This window comes from Cygnus atratus, chromosome 4, assembly GCF_013377495.2.
Source record: "Cygnus atratus isolate AKBS03 ecotype Queensland, Australia chromosome 4, CAtr_DNAZoo_HiC_assembly, whole genome shotgun sequence".
In the NCBI taxonomy this organism is placed as follows: domain Eukaryota; kingdom Metazoa; phylum Chordata; class Aves; order Anseriformes; family Anatidae; genus Cygnus; species Cygnus atratus.
The window spans coordinates 42,838,487-42,861,836 of NC_066365.1; the positions used below are offsets into that span (position 1 = coordinate 42,838,487).

The following is a 23,350-nucleotide window of genomic DNA, read 5'->3' on the forward strand; positions in this document are numbered from 1 at the left end:
TTGCCGTGTAATGAGAACCATTTTAATACCTGTATTGGATGTAAAAGTTCTAAAGATAAGGCTGTTGTTATCCTTTCAGAAGGTAAAGGAAATCAACTTCTCATCTTTTGAGTGGCACTGCAAATCAAGCAATCTGTAGATGAATCACCATTCACGGAAGTCCTTTAATTAATTCTGTGTTGATTGATGTAATTTTCATATGCAAGCAAGATACTGCAGGGAAGTGGGGATTACTAAGTCACATTATGGTAAACATGACAGGACTTCTGGCTTCAGAGACTTACCATTTCTGAAGAATTTCCCTGTTATGTTATTTGGCATCTACCCTGAACCCAGAGATACGAGAAGTCTAGACAGAACAGAAGGTTATCAAATGGCTCCTAAGGGCACTTTCACAGAACGCCTTATCAATGTCTTGTCAATGCCATGCTTCTAATAATACAGCTGTAAGCCAGTTGAAGTCATCATGCCTCATTTTATGTATGCATATATACATACATTTTTCGTAGTGGAAGTGAAGTTTCAGAACCTGCAGCCACTGTTTGCTGCAGTCTGGGAGAGATCTGAGAGGATGTGGTGTAGTGCTTGCACTATTTTTATTACGTTACTCCTTAGACATTTGCTCTTATTTGGAGGCAGGATTAACTTTTTGATTTGACCTGCTGCAGCCAACTGCTGCATACTGTAGGAATCCAGCAGAATAAATTATTTTTTCTTGGTATTCCCACCAGGTAAGTGCTAACACAAGAACATCATCAGATGCTTCCAAGGTATTTTGTAGGCATTTGGGGAGGGTCACTCAAATTTTAGGTGAGATTTTATTTCAAGATACCATTACCATTTTATCACATCTCAAAGTAACATTTATTCTTGAAAACTAATTTCATGCAGAGACCGATGTGAGAGGAATATTGGTTTTGATAGAAAGAGAAATGTAGCAGAGAAAATGCCTTGACATTAATAGCTGAGGGGGCAAGGCGGCATTCTGCTGGGGGAAGTGCTGGAAAATGTGGTCATTTCAACTACCTCCTTTCATTGTGGGATTGGCGTCGCTTTAGAAAGCCAATTTTAACCTTACGGCTACTTTAATTTCCTGCCCTGTAAGTTGGTAGCTGCTTAAGTTCCCGTCTTGGTGAGCAGTGATTTTAGTTATACTGCAGGCATCTTCTGGAAGAGTGGCTGGCTTTGGGGGTACCAAAGAACCTGAAGTACCTGAAGTAGGTTTATGAATCTGGAAAAATGGGAGGCCAATGTTAGGGATTTAAATCCATTCAATACTGAAAACTTTCAGAATGCTTTCAGTATTTTTACTTCCTCTTTATAACTTTGGGAGCATTTCACCCAGCTGGAATAGACCACATAGCTGGCTCTGCTCGATCCCGCTGTTACTATCAGGGATGCATCACTGCGTTTGCCTTTTGTCTTTTTCTCGGTCAGAAAACCAGAAAATAATATTCTATTAGCAGTGCTTACAAATCGTTTCTGATTCTGGATGTGTTTTTCCATTAACAGGCAAGATTTGCCTGTGTTCTAATTTGCATGCTTGGTAGGTAATAATTAATGTGTTGGCCAAAGTATTCTGAAGATAAATTTGTTCAGTAAAACAAATGAAAGAAGATTATTATGGCCTTGAGTAAAACAAAAAGTACTTATGCTGTGGATGCCATCTGGACACATGCAGATAATAAGTCTGCAAAAGAGTGGAAACAGTCACATATATATTTTTTTTCATTCCTCATTTCATTTTCTGAGTCTTTTTACTATCAAATCAAACTTTATTTGTTAAATGTGTTTAAAGATAATTTAGTCAGTGGGAATTAAGAGCCTAAATGGAGCATCCCCCAAAATAGTAGTGCAGCATGGAAATACTAGATAGGCACGTGACAGTTGTGTGTAAGTGCAGTTATATATATTTTAAGGAGTACCATTAAAGATGGCAACAATACATGTAAATATGAGACCAGAACTCTGGTTATTAGCTGTGGAGATGCATTAGTACAGATGCTGGTGTCCTGAGAATGCAGATAATCCTTTTTCGGTAATGGGAACATGGCAACTTCAATAGAAATAAAAAGTAATACCTCGCCAGCCTCAGTTTGCTACTAAATTAATTTACATTTTGTTTGTTAAGGAATGGTACAAGTGTAGAAATTCAGTTCTTTGTAGAACTTGCTCATTCAGACACGAACTCTTTGAGTTTTGATGTTTCAGATGTCTTTTATTTAGGGTTTTATTTCATGACCAGCTATCATTCACTGTTAGCTTCCGATAAGCAATAATAGCAGGTTTGGCACAGACAACAGTAATGAACTTCTTAAATTTTAGGCCAAGTAGTTTCTGTCTTACTAAAACAAAATTTTTCGAAGTATTCTAATGGGCTCTGAACCATATTACATTGTTTTAAAGTATTGTTATAAATTGTAAGTTAATTAAAATGTAATATTGCCTAAGCAAGAATTACATCACAGACTATTCAAGCTATCTTTAGTTACTTCAGTCTAACTCAATATTTTCTGTGGTAACCATGTAGAAAATTGCCTAGATTATTTAAAAATAGCTTTGCCTTTTAGGTTGATCATAGTTTTAATTTAATGATTATGTGACAGTTAATAAATACATTATTAAATCTAAGACTGTTTTTGTTTCACGTTCCTTCCAGGTGCATTCTGCTTCCTCTTTTGGGAATGAAGCCCCCGCAGCAGAGCCTCTTCCTGCTTGTAGACTCAGTTGACGAGGGCTGCAACGTTTCCGAGGGTGAACAGACTTCTACAAGCTTATCTGGGACGATAGCGGAGCTGTTGGCTGGCCACTTCGAGTTCTTCCCTCCTTGGTTGCTCCTTCTATGTTCTGCCCGCAAGCAGAGCAAAGCTGTTACAAAAATGTTTACAGGTGAGTGCAGACCCCAGCAAGCATTGGAACAAGGATCTAGTATCCTCAAGACCCTTGGTGTCGGTTGAAAACACTAATGCGTGCTTAATTCTAAAAAGCAGCAGTGGCAAAAATGGTAATTCTGAAAACCTCACATTCCAGTTTACTGAGACCTACAGAAAGCTTAAATCATCAGAGTAGTTCAGAGGTAAATTATGTCCACAATACAACTGTTGGTGGCTTTGAGTTTTCTTCTTGCTTTGCTAGTTCTAAAAAGCTTTGAAACAGTGTAGGTGATGTGTCAGTACATAAGTATTTCGGCTGTATACGCCCATTTCTCACAACCTCAAAAGATTTTTTCATCTCCCATTAAAAACTTTCCCCTTATTTTCAGAAAGCAGTGAATAACCTTTGAAGGTGGAACTTGAGAGGGTAACACTGTCGATGTGGATTCTTAGAGTATACTTTTGGCAAAGGCTGCCTGGTAAAGAATTCTTTACAACTTCTTCATCCAGGCTTTACTGTGTCATGAAAACATTTCTTCACTATAATGACATTGTTACTGGACGTTCTCTGAAATTCAATAAAGGGCACTATCTAGACTGGATTCCAGGCCTATGTATAAAGCCTGTGTGTGTTAAGGCAACAATTAGGACAAAAATGTGATTATAGAACACAGACCCATAGGCTTGCTCCTTTCTACCGTGGCAAAAGGTCAATGTGATAATTGCATTCTGGAATGGAGTCCTGTATTAATCAGCAGCAGACACGAACACTGGTATTTGGGAGTATGTGAGAACTAAGGGAAACTTTGGGGTAGCTTCATGGGCTCCTTTGGAAGTTCATATGGGAGTAGTTTCGTCAGAGCTTGGCTGATTAGATACGTTGTCACCGCCAAAAAACAGACAAAACTTTCTTCAGAGCAGCTTTATTTCTTTTCCATTGAATCATATAATGTTTCAGGCTAGTCCTAAAAAATTGCTGTTGTCTTCTAAGTATGTTTCCAGATGGAATTCTTGACAGAAAAAATCAGCAGAACTAATGGGTATGCCTTTAAAATAAATTTAACTTGAATGAGTTAATTTCTCATTTCCACAGCGAATGATTTGATGAATAGTGTAAAGGGAGTTGGCTCGCGGTATTATAATGCTATCTTCACTGTGCAAAAAGGTGCAGAAAAGAAAGAATGAGTCCCAGAGTAATTGGACACAAATTGAGATTAAATTTTAGGGTCTATTTGTAAGAAATGGTGGTGTTTTTTTTCCAAAATGAGAGCAAACTGTGACATCACATCTAGCAGTACACTTCTGGGTGATTTTCTTGTTTACAGCCAATACTCAAGTTTGTGAAAGATGTAGCAAGGACATGAGGAGCATACTTGAAGCTTCTGTTAACTTCATATATATACACATATATATTGCAACTTTGTGTTGCAAAATTTGAGATAATGTTGATTTTCTGGTTTTAGCCTGCAAAGGATAGGTTGTTGTTAACACTTCTTCTGGGGCAAACTCTTCTCTTCTTTTGTGGTATTTGAATGTTTACTTTTAGCTGAGCTTTCTTTTTTTTGAAGTTAGTTAATTGACAGGCAGGCAGAATTTAAGATTTACAGTGAGCATTTTTTGTACTTGTGACAGAAGAAAGGGTGTGCACAGTAATGTGCACTGTACTGTGGGACACCATTACACTGAATTTCTTGTGCTTCCAGTTTCTCAGTAAATGGTTGCAAGTATAACGATAATGTAGTCACTGGTCATTTTTTTCAGATGTTTCTTCCATTTGGCACAAAAAATCAGTTTCACTCTAACTTAGTAAGATAGATTGGAATCCTTTTAGCATTATTTTAGGAAAATGAGTCCCATCTGTTGGTTTTTCTGCTAAAAAATGTTATAGTAAGGTATGGAATATATACTAGCCAGTATTAATTTGATAAGTCAGTTTATATCAGGTTTCACTTATAATTTTGAAGTGTGAAATCTTCCTCCACAAAAGTGCTGAAATGAGAGCTAAGGCTGTATGTCAGCATGTGGTATAAATGACTGGGAGCAGGGCTGCTGCAGTTGCTCGGTCCCGACGATGTTCTTTTTTGGGTGTTGAACACAGGCGAGAGCTCTGCAAGCATCTCTCCTGCCAAAAATAGTCATGACATGGAAGAAAGAGTCCAGCCTTTCCTCATCGACTGTCATCTTGCCACTGCTAGAAAGGAGGGGAGTTTATTCTAGTCCTCATTCCTTCCCTTTTGCTGGTAACTTATTTATGCAGGTTGAATAGCTGTGCCTGCCTCTGCTGCAGCCCTGTGTTCGTGGCCCCTGTGTGTTCCGAGTTTCTGTAGTAGCACAATGTGCTACAGATTTTTCCCCTTACTCCAGATTCTCAGCTTTCATTAATTAAAACAAAAAGAAAATAGTTTTTGCCTCTTGTGGCTGCAAAGACAACCTCAAAAATATGAACCAAATGTAAATTGATGCCTGCATGAGTCTGCGGTCACCCTCCACAGTGAGCAAAAGCCAGCCAACTGAGTAAAAAAGAAGGGGAACAGATAACACGTGTCATCCTGCCTTCTCTTCTATGTACGCTGTCACCAACTGCCACATCATGCCTGCCAGACTTCTGCCCCAAATTTATCTATTTTCCTTCTAGTGTCCATAGTTATCCACATAATCTCCCACGTAGTCATTTGCTATCATTTGGCAACAACTGTGGACTGTCAAGCAGCTGCAGTAAACACAGACTTTTCAATCTTCTTATTACAGTTTTTTAGAAAACTTTATTTCCTTTTCTTCCCTGTTTTCTTTCCTTTATTTTCTAAATAACTCAAAAAACGTCTGCCCTGAAAGTGGCACAGACCATACAATGTGTTTGTTTTTTTATGTTTCAGCTAACTAGATAACTAAACCGTTTCCCCTAAAAAGAGGATAAATATTGAAAGTAAAGCAGCTATTCTTGCAAAACTGATTCCCTTTTTAAAAGAATTTAGGCATTTTAAATTCCAACAATTTTATTTAGAGAAGTTTGAGTAAAAAGCGGATATTTCCTCATTTAACCGCTTAAAGGTAAACAGGCAGAACTGCATATGTACAAATGCTCTATTCATTGGTCTAAAGAGGCTTTTTAATAGGCATGTACTTCTTTGTTTTATTTTTAAAGAAGATATTATCTGTGGCATCCGGCTTGATTATACCCCTCAATTAAACACTGACATTCTTGATCAAACGAATTCTTCGTGCACGAGGCACCAGCGTGGTACAACCCATGCAGATGACACATCTCACAGAGTCATAGTTACCATGAAGATAACGTTACATACTGGAAACTGCAATAAAAAGACTGAAAAATGGACATGAAAGGGTTCACTCTAGCATCGGAGGCAGCTTACTCTCAACTTATCTATAGGCAAAAGTGGACCTTTTGGCTTTTCTCACTCTTGTATTTGTCTATCATGCAGCTCCAGACATACAGATATTAAAAGCTGATATTTATCCAGACTTGCTCTGGATTGGAAATCTTGGGAGCACAGGTCTTTAGTATTTTTGCAATTTGCTAGTTCTGGTCTGGATAGATGTGGAGGGTTGTTCTTGTAGCATTTCCTAAAATTAAAAACTGAGCAAAAATATGAAAACTGAAGGAAAATGTAATAAAAATCACAAACCAGCTTTTCTGCACCCAGAAGATTCATACTGTTTGGTTATTGAAGCCGCTTGGGTAGCTGTAGTGCTGAATCCCCAAATCAAATCACTTGCCTGATTTGGAACCAAACCTTTCCTCCTCAGCTGCCGAGAGTATAAATGGCATGAGACCACTTCAGGAGAGATTGCTTAAAAAAAAAAAAAAAAAAAAAAAGAGAGAGAGAGAAAACCTACATTGTCCCCTAATTTTTCATTACAGGCTAGAATTTATTTAGGCAGTTTTGTGTTACATTAAAGTCTTTATAGGAGATGGATTTTGACAATAAAAGATAATTTATATAGATTTTTAAATGTTTATATAGTTGTAAAATTTACTCCTATATTATTACTACAGCTGTGAAAAAGTTATTTGTAATTTTGTTTTGAAAAAAATCATTCAGGAGACTTGGGAAATAAGGGTGGTTTTCTTTTCCATTAGGAGGTAGACATGACTTTATTATTTGCTGTTTCCTCTTTCCTCACTCTTCTGATCACCACTTCAAAATTGGATGCTAGGGAATTTCTTCTTTCTTAATAAAAAGTTGTGTGTGCATTTTCAGCTTTTTAGCTTTGTAGTTAAAGAGGGAAGACTAAATTACATCTTTAGGAAGACCTGTAAATCTAACAAAATAAAATTCTGTGCATTGACGTGGACCAGTGACAGCATCAGAATTCAGCCTCAAGACTCTTCCAATATCCTTAGCACCTGTGGTGGATGCGATGCAATTCATAACACATAGTTTTTAATGCATTTGCAGTGTAGTAAGTATGCTGCTGCAGTTTTCAGGTGCATTTTCTCTGCTGGATACGTTGTTCTTTTAGAGCAGATGTACATAAATAGCCAGAGAAATACCAAACTTAATATATGCTTAGATCAGCGGTGTAAATTATTAATGCCTAAGTGTTGCCATGGTTTTAATCATTTAGACTATTTCAAAGCTAACAGTTTAGTTACATGAAATATATTAAAGTGTATTTAAAACTTTAAAGCAATAAAATATATTTGGTTAAAGATATGAAAATTGAAGGTTATTTTTAAGTATTTAGTGGAACCTGCTAGTTAATAGCTTATTTTTATTATTAAAGTTTGAAAATGTTGATATACTGTAAAAGTATTTATATAACCAAGATTCTTTTTTTTCTTTGAATGACCCCAGACCTTGCCAAGAAATACATTTGGAACTGATTTGTTTACAGAACTGCCAGGAATTTAATAAATCAGGAAAATCCATATTGGAGCTCCCATTGGGTTGAAAGTGATGTGTTGTAAGAAAAATGTTAGCAATGCAAAAAGCAGGGTCGTGGGACTGCAAGTTCTGTCTGCTGCGCTCCTGTTTTGCTGAGCTTAAGTAGTTCATGGGAATGCATCTGAAACAAAATGAACTTTCTCCTAGTGTTTTGATGCTTCTTGTCCGTGAAAGTGACTTATTGTGTCTGGTAGGGTGGAAAAGCAAGTTTGCAGGATCTTTGTTTGGAAATGTAAAATGAGCTCATTTAGATAGATGCTTGGGCAAAAAAACACGGCTTTGTTTTACTCCTTCAAGCTAACAACAAGAATTTCGGTTTTTTTTGTTGTTGGTTTTTAATATTTTCTATCTGTAAAACTTTCCTTGGAATATTTATTGTAGCATAGCATGGTGCAATGGTTAAATATAAGAGCCTATTTCTGTTCTAAAGTCTGTTACAATGGAAGTTTATTAATCCCAGCCCTTAAAGAATGTTTTGTCCCTAGGACGTGTGAAGACACGTATGGCTGTAGTGTGCTCGTTGTATCTTGTCCTCAGATACGATATATAGGATTTCCTTAAGAAAGAACATTTGAAAAACTTGGAGCATATGTGGGATTGAGGTTTTGGGGTGTGTTTATTTTTTGGATCGTGTCCAAAATGGTTTTGTTGACTTCTCTACCCCTTTCAAATATCAAAATGGAAATTGGTATTCCAAGACGTTTCAAGATAAGGAATAGTTTTGTGCTTTTGAAGCACACGTATGGGGTCTGAGATGCTTGAGCAGTTACCACTCTGCAACTTTTCATGCGAAGGCTGAGAGTCAAGGGAGGTGAAGAGCGGTCATAAGTCAACAGAGAGCATTAGCTGAAGTCTTGGGATTGCTGTTGTGTGGGTCTGTCAGGGGTTTTGTTGCTGGGGTGAGGTGAAATCAACCACCGTAAAACTTGAAGAAGCACTGGAGTTATTTAAAAATAAAAGTAACTTAGATATGGAGATGTAGGTGAGAAGGAAAGATGTGGGCATGGAATTGATGTGAGAGCTGGGGGTGTCGTGAGGAGAGTCACCTATTACTAGACACATTGAGAAGGAGTTTGCAGAGCTTTGTTCCTATTTTCATTCAGCCAAGTGACAGATACAGATCTGACTCGCAGAAGTGTTCACTTCACGCTTAACAGAGGAGTTTGAAGAACTACAAGGTGATTGTGGTGGTTGCTTTTTGCTCCGAATTGAGCAAAATAGAGCTGCTGCCTGCACACATGAGACGAGACAACCAAAGCAACACTTGTGTGATGACAGCTCTGTGCGCATATGACTGTGAATGCATGCACCAAGCAATCCTTCATTTTTAACTCCACTGTTTTTGCTTTTCTGTCTTCTGAAAGCTCGCAGAAGCAGCCTTTCCTTGAAAGGAAAGCTTGGAATCGGCAGAATGGGAGGGCACCAGCTGTCCTTACTCAGCAATGTTTCTTACTTGGCTTCTGTACATGAATTATGGGCTTTACAAAGATACATACAGAATATTTTAACCAAATGAACAGTAAATCAGTGAATTATGCCATTCTGCAGGTCAAGTTAGGACATTACTTGAAGCTGCGGTAACAAATTGTGATGGGTAAAGATGGTTCTTTTTTTTTTGGAGAGACATTAAAAAATGCCTCTAGAATAGAGAGAGATCCTCCCAGATCTTATTTTCTGCCTCCTTGCTGTTGCATTCAAAAATCTGCAAGTCTATAATGTCATTAGTGTGGTCTTAGCATGCGCAAAATTATCCTGTCCAATGGTTTTATTTTGAGGAGAAGCATACTTTTGTATTCTATCGATTTAGTCCTCTTAGATTTGTCATGCTACAATAATTAATATATTTCTGCTTCTTTTACTATTTTAGTAACATCACTGTAATTAATTGGCATCTTGGTTCTAGGCTGTTGTGTTTGTACAGTGCTTGGGAAGACTTAACTCTTAAATAGTTAACAGAAGGAGCTCGACATCATGTTCAGAACCTCTGCTGAAGACATTCAGGAACAAGAAACAAAGCTCAATTATTGGAACAAGTTCACAGAGTGAGCAATTTGATCCACAGAATATTTTAATCCAATAAAAACATAGAGTTGAAAATGACCTTCTTCAGAGTGTCACTTCCAATTACTTGTTCTGTGGAGTTAGGACCAAGATTGCATTGGATGGGTTGCTCGATGGCTGCTTTTCCTTCAATATAATTTGGGGGTTAGTAACTGCTTTGGTTTGCAAAGCAAAGCTTTTTTTGACGAGATGAGCTGACTCTAAAGGAAATGTGTGCAAGCTGCTACATAGGAGGATGAGATTAAAGCCTGTCCCTGGAGAAGTGAGGAATAATTTTGGCCTAAAATACAATTTTAACTTCGGTAGTTCAAGGCACTGTGTCTGTGTCTTCTGCAGTTTTCCTGTAGCTTTCAGAAAAGTAGCATTCAGACAACATAATGTTTTGTTAAACAAAGAAGGTAGGTATTCATCAAACACACTGTTTGGTGCTATTAAAACCAGTATTTTAAACGAGATAGCCGTGTATTCCATGGAACTAAAATGCCATTCACATATTCCATTCCGCCTTGTTCTTTAGGGCTTTCAGCTACTGGAATTGCCCTGGAGACTGTTCGTCACCTGTTTGTATGAGCAGGGTTCTTTATTTTGTCAGAGGGTGTGGGGTTGTATGTGTATGCATGTAGGGAGGAGATGTACACATTATGCACATATGAAATTTCCCTTTTTCCTCTCAAGAGTAAATAGTTTGGAAAAACAATGGGATCCTATGACTATCAGAAAGCCTGTTTCCTTATGCAGTGATTCAGCTACCAAAGAACTGGGGTGTTTATCTAAAACTCAATCCTTATTTGAAAAAATACACAGTAATCAGTGCACAGAAATGTAAAGGTGTTTAAGCTGTTCTTGAATATCTCTCTCTTTTACATCATAAAAGCTTTTAAAAGAAACTAAGGTGATCATGTTAAAGTGATTTATGTTCATTTCAAGAATATGCACCAGGTGTAAATAATATCTTCTATAATTATATTAATATAATGGTTGTCTTAATCTAAATAGCTGAAAATTATGTGGAATTCCACTGTTAACCACATTGGAGAAAGTATTATCCCTTTAATAAAATAATAATACTTAATAATCTCACTTCAGTTGCAGTTCTGTTTTTCATTTATTTTTCTTTTTGCTTAGGTGTTTAGTATTGTCCAAGGCAGACACACAACGTCTGATTCAAAGTCACTTTTAAAATGTTCATCTTTAGTAACACGTATTTCTGCTTATAGTAGATCATGATTAAAAATAAGTGTTTTCTGCTATTAATAATGATTTACATTCAGTATGTTTGCATACAAAACATATTGTGGTGGGTGTGCCCTACCCCAAAATGTCTTTTTGCTTTTTTTAAAAAAAACTTAAGTTAAGCAAAACCAGATCAAAAATAAATAATAACTTTCTTCTCTTTCAATAGGTTTTAGAAAAATAAGTCTGGATGATCTACGAAAGGCATACATTGTGAAAGATGTGCAACAGTATATTTTACATCGTTTAGATCAGGAAGAAGCACTGAGACAACATCTCACAAAAGAAACTGCAGAAATGCTGAATCAGCTCCACATCAAAAGCAGTGGTTGCTTTTTGTATCTGGAACGTGTCCTAGATGGAGTTGTGGAGAATTTTATTATGTTACGAGAGATCCGTGATATTCCGGGAACGTTAAATGGCCTATACCTTTGGCTCTGTCAGAGACTTTTTGTGAGAAAACAGTTTGCAAAAGTCCAACCTATTCTGAATGTGATTCTCGCAGCCTGCAGGCCGTTAACCACAACAGAATTGTATCATGCAGTGTGGACCAAAAATATGACGTTGACTATGGAAGATTTTCAACGCAAATTGGATGTCCTGTCAAAAGTCCTCATTGATGGACTTGGAAATACAAAAATCTTGTTTCATTACAGCTTTGCGGAATGGTTGCTGGATGTAAAGCACTGTACACAGAAATACTTGTGCAATGCAGCAGAAGGACACAGAATGCTGGCAATGAGTTACACCTGCCGGGCAAAGGATTTAACGCCCTTAGAAGCTCAAGAATTTGCCTTGCATCTAATTAACTCAAATTTACAGTTAGAGACGTCAGAGCTGGCTTTGTGGATGATATGGAATGGCACGCCTGTCAAAGACTCCCTGTCGACCCTCATTCCTAAAGAACAAGAAGTGTTACAGCTCCTGGTGAAAGCTGGCGCTCACGTCAACAGCGAAGACGACCGCACGTCTTGCATCGTGCGGCAGGCTCTGGAAAGAGAAGACTCCATTCGCACCTTGTTAGACAACGGGGCGTCGGTCAACCAGTGCGACTCAAATGGGAGGACGCTCCTAGCCAACGCGGCGTACAGCGGCAACCTCGATGTCGTTAACTTGCTGGTTTCGAGGGGAGCGGATTTAGAGATAGAAGACACTCACGGGCAAACAGCACTTACCCTCGCTGCACGGCAGGGGCATACCAAGGTGGTGAATTGCTTGATCGGATGCGGAGCTAACGTTAATCACACTGATCACGACGGCTGGACAGCACTGCGGTCTGCGGCGTGGGGTGGGCACACCGAGGTGGTTTCTGCGCTCCTTTATGCCGGAGTCAAAGTGGACTGTGCGGATGCCGATAGCCGAACAGCGCTGCGAGCAGCAGCCTGGGGAGGGCACGAAGATATCGTGCTGAACCTGCTCCAACATGGTGCTGAAGTTAATAAAGCCGATAACGAGGGCAGAACTGCTTTGATTGCAGCTGCGTACATGGGGCATAAAGAGATAGTGGAGCACCTGCTGGACCATGGTGCAGAGGTGAACCACGAGGATGTGGATGGAAGGACTGCACTGTCAGTTGCTGCGCTTTGTGTACCGGCTAGCAAGGGGCATGCATCGGTGGTTAGTCTTCTGATTGACCGGGGTGCTGAAGTCGACCACTGCGATAAAGACGGCATGACTCCGCTGCTGGTAGCTGCTTATGAAGGACACGTAGACGTTGTTGATCTACTTCTGGAAGGAGGAGCAGATGTTGATCACACGGATAACAATGGTCGTACGCCGCTTCTGGCAGCAGCCTCCATGGGCCACGCTTCAGTTGTAAATACTCTCTTATTTTGGGGTGCGGCTGTTGATAGCATAGATAGTGAAGGGAGAACAGTTCTGAGCATAGCCTCTGCACAAGGCAATGTTGAAGTAGTACGGACTCTGCTGGACAGGGGGCTAGATGAAAATCATAGAGACGATGCAGGCTGGACACCTTTGCATATGGCAGCTTTTGAAGGTCACAGGTTGATATGTGAAGCTCTTATAGAACAAGGTGCTAGAACAAACGAAATTGATAATGATGGACGTATACCTTTCATATTAGCTGCACAAGAAGGTCACTATGATTGCGTGCAGATATTACTAGAAAACAAATCCAACATTGATCAGAGAGGCTATGATGGGAGAAATGCTCTCCGGGTTGCTGCTTTAGAAGGTCACAGAGATATAGTTGAACTACTGCTCAGCCATGGAGCAGATGTAAACTACAAAGATGCTGATGGCCGGCCAACACTTTATATTTTAGCATTAGAAAACCAACTCACGATGGCTGAGTATTTTTTAGAAAATGGTGCAAACGTAGAGGCAAGTGATGCTGAAGGAAGAACAGCACTCCATGTTTCCTGCTGGCAGGGCCATTTGGAGATGGTACAGGTGCTGATAACATACCATGCCGATGTGAATGCTGCAGATAACGAGAAGAGGTCTGCGTTGCAGTCTGCTGCATGGCAAGGTCATGTGAAGGTAGTGCAGCTTCTAATTGAGCATGGAGCTCTGGTCGATCATACGTGTAACCAAGGTGCTACTGGACTCTGCATTGCAGCCCAAGAAGGGCACATTGATGTTGTCCAAATATTACTTGAGCATGGTGCTGATCCAAATCACGCCGACCAGTTTGGACGCACTGCTATGCGTGTCGCAGCTAAAAATGGACATTCTCAGATTATTAAATTACTGGAAAAATATGGTGCATCTACTCTGAATGGCTGTACTCCGTCTCCAGTCCACACAATGGAGCAAAAACCCTTACAGTCAGTCTCTTCTAAAATGCAGTCATTAACAATGAAGTCAAATAGTTCAGGGAGTACCGGTGGAGATATGCAACCTAGTATGCGTGGCTTATCTAATGGGCCTGCTCATGCATTCAGCTCTCCTTCAGAGTCACCTGATTCTACAGTTGACCGTCAGAAGTCATCTTTGTCAAATAATTCCCTGAAAAGTTCCAAAAATTCTTCTCTCCGTACCACATCATCGACCGCAACTGCTCAGACTGTGCCCATCGATAGTTTCCACAGCCTCTCCTTTACCGAACAAATCCAGCAGCATTCCCTGCCACGCAGCAGAAGTAGGCAGTCTATTGTTTCTCCTTCTTCCACAACTCATTCCCTAAGTCAAAATCACAATTCACCAAGTAGCGAATTTGAATGGAGCCAGGTGAAACCTAGTTTGAAATCAACTAAAGCTAACAAAGGGGGGAGAACGGACAATTCCAGCAAGTCTGGGTCAGCTGGAAAAAAAATAAAACAAAGTGGTTCCTCCCAACCAAAAGTGTTAGAGTATGAAATGACTCAGTTTGATAAACGAGTACCTATTGCCAAATCTGGGACGAGTGTGCCGCTCAAGTCAATGCCGGCAGAATCACAGTGCAAAATTTTGGTCCCACCAGCTCAGCAAGAAATTGGTCGATCTCAGCAGCAGTTCCTAATTCACCAACAGAGTGGGGAGCAGAAGAAGAGAAACGGAATTATGACAAATCCCAATTATCATCTTCAAAGCAATCAGGTTTTTCTTGGTAGGGTTTCTGTCCCACGAACAGTGCAGGATAGAGGGCATCAGGAGGTACTGGAAGGCTACCCTCCCGCAGAGACAGAACTCAGCCTTAAGCAAGCCTTAAAACTTCAGATTGAAGGTAGTGACCCGAGCTTCAACTACAAGAAAGAAACACCATTATAAAAGGTAATCAATCCAGTCACAAAGGAGCAAAATGCATGCATTTCGTCATGTGTGTTTTAAGTAAGCTAAAAATACATCTCATTGTAGTTTACCATTGTAATTGTCTTCATGAAAACCATGACAAGTATTTAATTGGTTGTAATTTAAAAGCATCAGCCTTGGAAGAATTGGTTCATCAACATATTTTCTGTTGAATTTGAAGTGCTCAAATCTTGCTCCTCTGTCTTTAGTACATTACTGAATGAAATGCTAAGTTTCATGTAGCTTTGATCTGGAATTTTCTTTACCAGTATAAGAATAGCTGGGAATTTTATTATGTGGTATTTTCAGATACACTCATTATTTCATGCAGTTCCCCCTGTATTGAGTAATTAATCATATTTACAAAGATGCTTTTTAGGAAGCTTGTGAAGATTCTTGCAAGTTACAGGCAACAAATTTAATTCTATGAATTTGGATTCTGAATGTGAAAACTCAAATTTATCTACAAATGTGAAAGTTTAGAAGCTACCCTAAAGCTTTGATTTTATATTTCTGTTACTGTGAAATAATCTTCTACAAAGAGATAACATTCCTCATAGCAAGATACAAATCTGTTATCAATTTCCTCACCATTCTGCAATTCTTAAGTATGAGCTGAAAATCAGTGGAGTTCACTTTGATTTCTCACTTTCTCTCCCATACTAAATTTTATGCTGCAAAATAAATATTATGTAGCTTTTTCAAGTATGAATTGTCAGTAAGGAAATTAGCTAAAACAGAACTCTTTCTCTGCTTCATCCTGGGGAATTTTTCTTTTTTAGGGTATTTGGAATGTATTCATAATTAGTATTTTCCATTTGAATTTCAAAGAAGCAGCATCTTCATACATGAAATGTATGCAGCTCTCACTGCTTATTTGTATTTTTCTGAAAACATACATTTTGTTTGTGTAAACACTGCATTTTTACAGACCAGACTGCTGCTCCTTAGAACCAGAATGTTCTTGGTAGCTGACTCAGTTCTCTTGAAGGCCACCAAAGACTGCAGGTTTCTAGGGCAGACACAGACACACAGACACAGATTTCTAGGTTGGAAGAGACCTCAAGATCATCGAGTCCAACCTCCGACCTAACACTAAGTACTCCACTAAACCATATCGCTAAGAAACTAAACCATATCGCTAAGAAATTGGGCAATGCAGTTGGTACAGAATCCACAAATGGGAGATTTTGAGCTGCCAAAAGCATGTTGACGTTTTCTTTTTTCTCTGAAATGTCTGGGAAATAGAGTTCACGTTAATGGAATGCATCTCTCCAGGTGTACCTGGGGTCTCTTGTGAACTGCGGAGTGTTAGGATATTGTGCTGGACTCTTAAGATGTTTCTGTGGGATTCCTATTTTGGTTAAACCAAAATATTTGAAACAATACAGTGTTTCACAAAGCTACATAATAGAGCCTGCACATTTGTAACATGCAAATATTAGTATTATTTATCAAAGGGTCAGATGAGTTGTGAAGCAGACAAAAGTGAAGGGGTAGAACTACAGGAGCAGAGAGAGGGGTAAGCAGGTGTAAGAAGGGAAATGGACTCTAAATCTTAGTAAAAGTCAAAATGGCTGTAGATTCCTACAGCTCTACATCCTGTCCAAAACAGGATTTAAATATATTTGTATTTTTTTCCTACCTCCATACGGGTGCCTGATGTTCAGTGCTAGCTTTCATGTTACATTTTGTATATAATTCTCACCTAAAATGTATTGTTTCAACTTGACCTGTGTCCTTGAAGCTGACAAGTTTTGATGAATTTTTCATCTGTGTAGATTTTAAAACACATAGAAACATGGAAAAAAAAATAACGCTTCACGTATAACTTTAACTCGTCTTCAGCTTTGTTTTATCAGGAACATATAGCACTTTTTTCAAAAGTCAGGGGTTTTCCGCTTTGAAGTACTTATTTTATGTATTAAGCATATGAGGTGATGGATAACTAAATTTTTTCCTTTCCTTTTCTCTAATGCTTTCACATAGCTTAACTTTAAATACAGAAGTTTAAAACAACTTGTGTGCATTATTAACTGCACACAAGTGCAGACTGTAATTTACCTCCTCTTTTGCCAAGTCTCGAGCACAAAAGCAGTAATTTCCCTGACCGGTGAGTGCATTAGTCACACGTGCAGAATCACACCAGAAATATTCTGCCAGAGCACCTGAGGACCAGCTTTCCTTCCTTGGCTGCCTCTTCTAAGCTATATTCAGAAGGCTTTCTTGCTGCAGGAACCTTGTAGCTGTTTTGGACAGTAGCAAGCACAGGAAATCCATCACGTGATTTGAGTTAGACAGGAAATGCTTTTTGTCATTGGTATGTTGTTGTGTGCTTTTAACTTGTATTAGAAATTACATAGCTGTCTCGCTGACAGCGCTGCATCTATGGTGGAATATTTCAAAACTTCACGGTTTTGTTTTGTGCTTTTAGGTTAGTTCCATGATGCCACGAACAGAAGTGCTTCTGCTCCGAGTGATTTATCAGCTGGCTGGGATGAAAGCATTGATGAAAACACCGATGAATGCTTGTTTAGTCCGCCTGGAAATTCAAGAATGTGATTATACCACAGTACAGTTACCTTAATTACTGTAACGTGCCTACATTTTCAGGCTGCCTTCTCTGTATTACCCTCTGTGCTTCAAAAATTTATTTTATGTACTTTGTATTTAATACACAGAATGAGCACTTTTTTTTTTTTTTAAATTGCAGAAAGATACACGCGGTATTTCCCTGACAACAGCTGAGAATTGTAAGATTGAGGAATTTCTGATTTCCAGAATGCTTGGCAGAAATGCATGTGCCACAGTGAACTTTGTATGAAAAGGCAGTGCTTTTTGTATTTATTTTCCTGTGGCTAAAGAAAAAAAAAAAAAAAGCAGACAGTGTGTCACATTTGCATTGGTGTAACGTATGGTCAATCTTTCCTGTGTACTTCAAGAAGTCCTCTTGAGAAATGCAAATCTTGTAGCAGTATTTTATAAATACTGTACTTGTGTGTTCTGTCTATGTAATAGCTGTACTGTGGTAGCAAAGGGGTCAGACTGCAGCCATCTGCAGTATCTTTGGGATTTTTAAGAAACAAAATTCAGTGTCTGGTACCACAGCACCAAATTTGGATGGCAGCCTTTGACCGCTGGAAGAGATGGGTAAATTTGGTCTTGGACACCTGATCTTAAATAGCCTCAGTTATTGTTATGGTAATGAGGTAACTGAATATGGGTATTTCTTAGGTGCTAATGTTAAAGGTCTGATCCTGCTTTCATGTACATCTTTATACATTAGAAACAGCTCTTTATTTTTCCAAGGTAGAGGACTGTATTGAGAATGTGTCGGTTAAACCAACCATGGAAAATACAGAAGCTTTGTTAAGCTGAGAGAATATGCAGTGAGAGTATAATGGAGAAAGAAAAGGTTAATAATACCATTGTCTGTGGAGAACAAGGATTACTGAGTTAGCCCTGTCCTGAGACAATAACTCTTTAAAGCACAAACTTGTATGAATGTGGTTGCTGCTTCTGGTGGATTAGGTAGTGCCTGTGTGTGTATCTGTACCTGGAGTGTGGTTGGTCAGCAACCTAGATAGTCCATCTGTAGGTAACAGAAAAATGATTTCCCACTCTTACAGCAGAAAAAGATTACTTATATAAATGAGAGCAAAATCAAGCCCGTTGTTGTGCAAGTGAACAGTATGAATTTTTCCTTTGAATGTGCATATCTTATTTGCACAGCTCTGAGTGATAGAATAAAACAAGTGATTATTTTCTCCTAAAAACGCAACCTATATTCTACTATTCACCATTACACAGCCTTGCTCTTTAGAAAATAAGCCTATTTTTATACGTATTTCTTCTAAAGGCTTGAGATTCGTCTTTTTCATACTCTAATTCTGATCATTCCACAAATAAGAAGATAGAAAGCTGAGGTTATTTTTCATAGAGGATTAATTAGATGTGTGGCTATCCTTAAACTTTGATAAATGGCCCCTGGATGTATATGTAGTGCATATTCTAAGGCACTAAAGGGCTCAGTGTCTTATTATCATAACATTTTCTTGTCATCAGAATATCTTTTGAAGTGTTGGGTTTTTGTTGTTGTTGGTTTTTTTATATCTTGCACCTCCATTCTTATTCACTTGTTACTAAATGTAAAAAGAATCTTTTATAGTCAGGCATTCAGTGCATAGTAAGATTAAATGTTAAAAGTTGACACACAGCAATATTGATTATTCTGAATGTTTCATGTATTGAATTCTTGTCCCTGTGGGACAATTATAAAATAGACGTGACAGAAGTCTTGCAAAACGGCCTTAAGAGTGGCTCGGTAAAGAAATAGTACCAAAATGTTCTCAGCAATCTTGTTCCAAACCTCAAGTACAGTCCATTTGCAATGCTGTGCAAGAATAAAACTTTTCTTAGTTAGATGTATGTTTTGTTCTGTAGAAAGGGATCCCTGAATGCTGACATTTTTCTACTGACCTTGACTGTCATTGGGATTATATTTATTTAATTTTATTGTGTTATTAATTGCACCTTGTGGACAGAGGACGTAAAAATATGGCCAGTTTCACAAGGGGCCACCATTTATAGATAGCCTGATGGTTTTTGTGTGAATAGTATTTACATTTGAAACAGCTGGTGGGGAAACCCTATATCCAAATCAGCAGAAAGTAGACCTGCTGAAAATATTTTCAGAAGGAAAATAACAATGCTTACGGATTTTGAACATCACTTAGGAACAGAGCACGAATCGCTTTAAAGCATCTACTTTCTCAGAAGGTCTGTGTAATTCCACATTGCTGTCGTGTGTGATTTTTAATCTCATCATTTGTGAGGTTTCTGTGTGCAAAGGCAAGTCGCTGTTCCCCCGTTGTCCTCTATGTCCTGCTCTGCTCCGTCACATCCGTACGATCAAGTGGAGGCGAATGGAGTTGCATAGCTGTGACTCAGCACGGCTGCTTCTGGCAATGTACCGGTTCTCCCGACCCAAAAAGCCTGAATAAAACACGAATCCTCTTTCTTTTCATCACATTTCACTGGTCCTCCCAAGGTCGCCTCCACAAGACACCTAAATCTCCTAACGGGAAAGCTAGAGAAAAGACTGTTTTGTGGACACTGGCATCAATACTGTATGCATGTGGAAAAACTCTTCAAAAGAGCAATGCATTAAGAGATGTAGAGGCACAATGATGCATCTTTGTCCTCTCTGTGATCAGTATTGAAAAGATTACCATTTATTTAAAAATAAGAAGGTATTTTTCCCTCCTCAGTTACTCTGCTATGCAAACATCTGTATTGCTTAATATTCCCCATCTGAACTTCTCAGTTAACTTGGTTTGCAGATAAGACTGTTTTTTTCCTGGAGTGGGTTGTAAATAGCCTTTAATGTACATTGAATGAATTTCACATTGTAAAATTTTTATTTTATTCCTTGTATTATATTAAGCGAAAATCCCTGTGTATATGAAAGTGCATAATAAATATATTTGCTTTTCAGCATACATCTGTTTTAATTTTTCTACCTTGTTTCCCGGGACATCTCAGGAAAAGCTTATTAAACGTGATTAACATTTGTATCGTACGTCATGGAACACAACATATGCATCAGGCAATCTGGGCGAGCAAAACTTGGACCTTAACGTTAATTCCTACACCCCTGCTTATCACTCAGATGACCTTTCTTTTTTCCACATTAAAAGTGAGTCAACCCTGAGCATTTGCAGCAGGAAATTCAGTGCACGTTACTTGGGTTAATATGACAATTTATACTGGCTATAGCAAGATGGCATAAAAATTAAATATTTCAGTTGCTCTTAATTCTTTACTACTTTGGATGGTATTCGTTAATCCTCTCTTTGCTCGGTGTTTTTCTGTAGTATTTTTGGTTTAAGCAAAAGCTTGCTTCCTGGCGGTGCCTACTCATTTTCTTTGAGCTTATTACTAAAAAGTAGTAGAAATAGTAAGAGAAGGGAGAAGTTTTCCAGTCACTGCAATGATTTCATTTGCCCCAATGATCTTGTCTTCAGGTTGTATACTGATGGTGATTTCTCTGCAGGGTTTTTTGAGTGTGGAGGGAGAGTTTGGCTGTGCCTTCTGCCAGTGATGCTTCAGCTTGCCCTCCATGTATGCTGCTTCACACTGATTGCAGCTGCTGGTGCTTGTGGGTAGGCTGGTTTGTAAGATTAGGAGAGTGACAAGCAGAACTGTTGGTACCTATTCACTTGTTTTGTGTGTAGTATTTCTGTGGTTTCCCACAGTAACTGTTGACACTCTTCTGTTAAGTTCTTTATGTCTGAAATAGCAAAGTATGAGATGCATTTGTTCAGTGGCATTTTTTCACAGAGACTTATTTTTACTGAATGAATATTTTTTATTATGTTCCAGAGAGATTTTCTTCAGATAATCTCTAATAATATCTAAATATAATTATTCAACACCTGTTTTAAATTCCAAATCCCTTTTAATTCTAATTTTATGGAATATAAACAATCAGGATGTATAGTTCTTCAAATCTTCTGTGAGATCTTTGTAACAGTTTGGCTTGTGCATTACATGTATTTTCCAAAGGAAAGCTGGGACTAGTTGGCACAGTGAACAAGTGCAAAGCTTTGCAGTCGGGGGCCCTTTGAGAGACAGCAATGAGAATTTGGCATTGATCTAAATCCTAGCCATTGTATGCTACAAAGAGTTACAGTAATAGGGCATGGGACTGAGAAATCTACTTGGCAAATCATTTCGTTAAACAAGTCTCCAAAGTTATATGTAGTTAATGTAAACAAGTTGACCTTTATGATGAAAATTTAATTTACTGGTGTCCCAGGAAGACCTACCATTCTCACTTTAATACTTACAAAGTATTACGTTTGTGTTAGGCCAGTCAAGTCACAGAACTACAATTACAGGTGAATTTTAAGCTAGAGAAAAACAACTTCTAACAGATTCCTGGATATAATCTTGTCTCTCCGGGATTTTAGTTTGTGGTCTGTAACCCTTTCTGACGGATTAAGAACACAGTAAAGGATTTTGTGTTTTGGTTTGGAACCTTTATTTCTTCTCTGTGCCTCACCAGGTCATTTTTAGCTCCCCAGTCTGATCTGTATCTGCCTTTTGGGGCTTGTCCAGCGCTTGCATAGGGGACTGCCAAAGCTACAGAGCTTTCAGCCATTTCACATGTGTACCCTTGAAAAGTTGGGAGGTGGCAAGGATGGGGATGATGCAGGAAATGGCTATGCCAGATAGAAATAATCAGATCTTTTTCTAAAGGAAAAGTAATTGCTACTTTTTAAAATCTGGAAGTTTTCATCAAGTTATCTCTGGTTTAACAGTTTCTTTCAGTTGCAATGCAGTTGCAGGTTTTATGTCCAAATCCCTAAAATCCCACTGGCAGACGGGTGCTGGATCTGTAGCCAGAGGCAAGGTAAAGTTAGATGTGCATCTCCAGTAAGAGTCACTACAGCTTTGCTAAAGGACCATTCAGAAAACCTTCTGCTCTTTCAGGGAGGGAGTGGAAATGGCTTTGTCATGGAGAATTTTTTGAAGAAAATGGTTATATCAAGAAGCAGCATGCAACTTGGTTGACTAGCCTGTTCATGGAGACTAAAATCTTCGGCTTCCAGGTCTACAGCCATGTTCAGAATTGGTCTTACGGCACGACAGTCTGCTGCAGGGGTTCTTCAGCTTTCCTTGCTGTAGGCCTATGCTAACTAGGCGAGGAAACCCTTGCTTCAGTCTGTTTATCATCCCTGCATTTTTTAAAATGATGATAGTTCAGGGTTAAGGTGGCTCACATAGTGTGGGCAAGCTGCTCCCCCATCAACAGCAGTTTTCAAACTGGTCTGCAAAACCCTCATGATTCATGAATTAATTTTAGTGCTCCATAAAATGGTAACCAAAAGGAAAAAAAGAAGACCTCAACTTATAAAGGGGCCCACCTTAGGCATTTGCAAATCAAAAAGTCGGAAAACCACAACTCTGCAGTTTCAGCTAAATAAGGTAATGCATTTAAGGAAATGTTGAGGTTTTAGAAATTTTTGATTCACAAGTTGCTTTGGGAGCAAAGTGACATTTGCTCTCCTGGGCACCTACTGCAGCTTCTCCAGTCAAAGCCTGGCAGTTGAATTATGATTAGATTTAAGATTATGATTGGATTTAAAGATAAAGTTGTATTTCTAATTAAGATTTGTTATTTGTAGACCTAGGGCAGATTGTAGACTCCTTCTGCTGAGGAATAGCACCTGTATATCAGCCAATGTATACTTCCACATGCAAAGCTAGGAAACGAGAAGAAAGTATGTATCACAGAGAAGTGGTGTAAAATTAGCTGGTGAGGGTTGTAACACAGGGGCCATATTGTTAAAAGCTCTCCATTTTTTAATTGCCAGAAGGCTGATGATAATGTATACTGCCAGACTGATACAGAGAAGGCAGACTATTTTATCTGGAACTGCCAAAGTGGGCAGGAGGTTTTTGGAAAGTCCTTTGGAAGGTGCTTGGTGCATTTATTTAAGAAAAAAACAAACTACCTCAGTTCCCAATGACATT

General features: G+C 38.7%; 1 protein-coding gene across 1 annotated transcript; it reads left to right on the plus strand.

Annotated features, from left to right (window-relative positions):
• Positions 1-2,659: 2,659 nt before the first annotated feature.
• Positions 2,660-20,308, plus strand: ANKRD50 (ankyrin repeat domain containing 50). The gene is made up of 3 exons (XM_035549103.2): positions 2,660-2,889; positions 11,244-14,791; positions 17,244-20,308. The coding sequence occupies exons 1-2, from the start codon at positions 2,685-2,687 to the stop codon at positions 14,786-14,788; spliced, it is 3,750 nt and encodes a 1,249-aa protein (XP_035404996.1). The 5' UTR covers positions 2,660-2,684; the 3' UTR covers positions 14,789-14,791; positions 17,244-20,308.
• Positions 20,309-23,350: the final 3,042 nt, after the last annotated feature.